Source organism: Cebus imitator, unplaced genomic scaffold, assembly GCF_001604975.1.
Source record: "Cebus imitator isolate Cc_AM_T3 unplaced genomic scaffold, Cebus_imitator-1.0 Scaffold328, whole genome shotgun sequence".
NCBI classification, from domain to species: domain Eukaryota; kingdom Metazoa; phylum Chordata; class Mammalia; order Primates; family Cebidae; genus Cebus; species Cebus imitator.
Genome location: NW_016107643.1, coordinates 1,168,843 through 1,170,829, shown reverse-complemented (window position 1 = coordinate 1,170,829; position 1,987 = coordinate 1,168,843). Strand labels below are relative to the sequence as shown.

The 1,987-nt window shown below is 50.0% G+C and overlaps 1 protein-coding gene across 4 annotated transcripts in view; it reads right to left on the bottom strand.

The window, feature by feature from the left end:
- The window catches only part of ITPA (inosine triphosphatase), a 14,964-nt gene that overhangs the window by 7,052 nt on the left and 5,925 nt on the right, over positions 1–1,987 (bottom strand). For all 4 annotated transcript variants that reach the window (XM_017504792.2, XM_017504794.2, XM_037730029.1 and 1 more), the window contains one exon: positions 1,594–1,709. In XM_017504792.2, the coding sequence (XP_017360281.1) occupies positions 1,594–1,709 (116 nt within the window). The remainder of the gene's footprint in view (positions 1–1,593; positions 1,710–1,987) is intronic.

The window sequence follows — 1,987 nt, the reverse complement described above, 5'->3', positions numbered from 1 at the left end:
CCATGTTGACCAGGATGGTCTCGATCTCTTGACCTCGTGATCCACCCGCCTCGGCCTCCCAAAGTGCTGGGATTACAGGCTTGAGCCACTGCGCCCGGCCAATCTCTGGACTTTCTCCCGAGCAAGAGGAACTGCAGGAGTGGAGTGGCAGAAGACACACTCTGCACATACAACTCACAGAAGGAATGAGTTTGGGCAAAAATTAAGGTTTTTGTTTTTTTTCTTTTTTGAGACTGGGTCTCATTCTGTCACTCCATGGCTGGTGTGCAGGAGTACAATCATAGTTCACTGTACCCTCAAATTCCTGGGTTTAGGTGATCCTCTCACCTCAGTCTCCCAGGTAGCTAGGACTACAGGTGTGCACCACCATGCCCGGATAATTTTTAATTTTTTTTTTTTTTTTAGGCAGTTTTGCTCTTGTTGCCCAGGCTGGAGTACAATGGTGTGATCCTGGCTCACCACAACCTCTGCCTCCTGGGTTCAAGTGATTCTCCTGCCTCAGCCTCTGGAGTAGCTGAGATTACAGGAACATGCCACCATGCCCAGCTAATTTTGTATTTTTAGTAGAGACAGCGTTTCTCCATGTTGGTCAGGCTGGTCTTGAACTCCCGACCTCAGGTGATCTGCCCACAGGCATGAGCCACTGCACACGGCCATTTTTTTTTTTTTTTTTTTTTTTGAGACGGGCTGTGGCTATGTTACCCAGGCTGGTCTCAAATTCCTGGCCTCAGGCAATCCTCTTGCCTTGGCAAAGTGCTGGGATTACACGTGTGAGCCACTGTGCTTGGCCTCACTTTTAATTTTCTTTTAAATTTCACTTTTAATTTTCTCTTAAAGATGGCGTCTTGTTATGGTGCCCAGGCTGATCTTGAACACCTGGCCTCAAGAAAACCTCCCATCTGGGCCTCCCAAAGTGCTGAGATTACAGGGGTAATTAACCAAACCTGGCTAAGAATTAAGATTCTATGCTTGAACCCTGGAGGCGGAGGTTGCAGTGAGTCAAGATGATGCCACTGTACTCCAACCTGGACAACAGAGCAAGACTCTGTCTCAAAAAATAAATTTAAAAGAGCTTAGAATCTATTATACATGAACATGAAAAGCTGGAAAGGCTGAGATAGTCAAGCACCTTGGCAGTTGGATAAGGAGATCTGAGCTTGGAGAAGTCTGGGCTATAGATGTAGCTTTTATCCAAGTGTGGTTTCTTACTAACAACAAAAAAATATAAAAAATGTAAAAATAGAAAAAGAATAGCTTTGGGAGTTGTCACCTTCAGTTTGCACTTTTGAGTCTATCAGGCCTCAGGGGTAAAACAGGTTTCAGAATTGAGGACACTTCTCATTGTCCCGCCCAGAGGTGCCCCTCAGCATGGCATTAGGTACTGTGGCCCCAGGGTACCCTTTCCACCACTCTTCTAGGACTGACAGCCCTACTACCTGTGCCGCCCAGGGGAGCCTCTCAGAAAGGCATGGATAACTATCTCTGGCCCCAGGGCGCCCTTCCCACCAACGTCCCCAGACCCTGAGCAGTCGCCTCGGGTCGCGGCGCCCCCTGGTGGCATGCGGCGGGAACTACATCAAGGTGGGTACGCACCAAGGTCCGGCCCCTGAACAGGCGCACAGGCTGGCTCGGGTCCCCGGTGCTGAATGCAAATGTGCAGAGCGCGTAGGCTGACTTGTCCTCGAACCCAGCCAGGAGCTGGTGGAGACCTGTGGGTGGGTACAGTAAGAGCTCAGTGCATCTTTGCTGGCCAGCTCCCACCCCTACTCCCCAGAAGCCCACTCCCCCAAGGGTGGGGAGGGAGGAACTCCCTAAACGGGGAAATTAGGTCTCAATTGGGGTAGTAACAGGGGCGGTAGACCCACGGCAGTGGGACTAGGCTTGAGATGGAGGTCTCTGGGCATCCTCGCTTCCCTCTGGCACAGGCTGACACAAGGCTTTGTTTAAAGTCAGAAAACTGGCCAATGCAGAATTTTTTTTTTTTTTT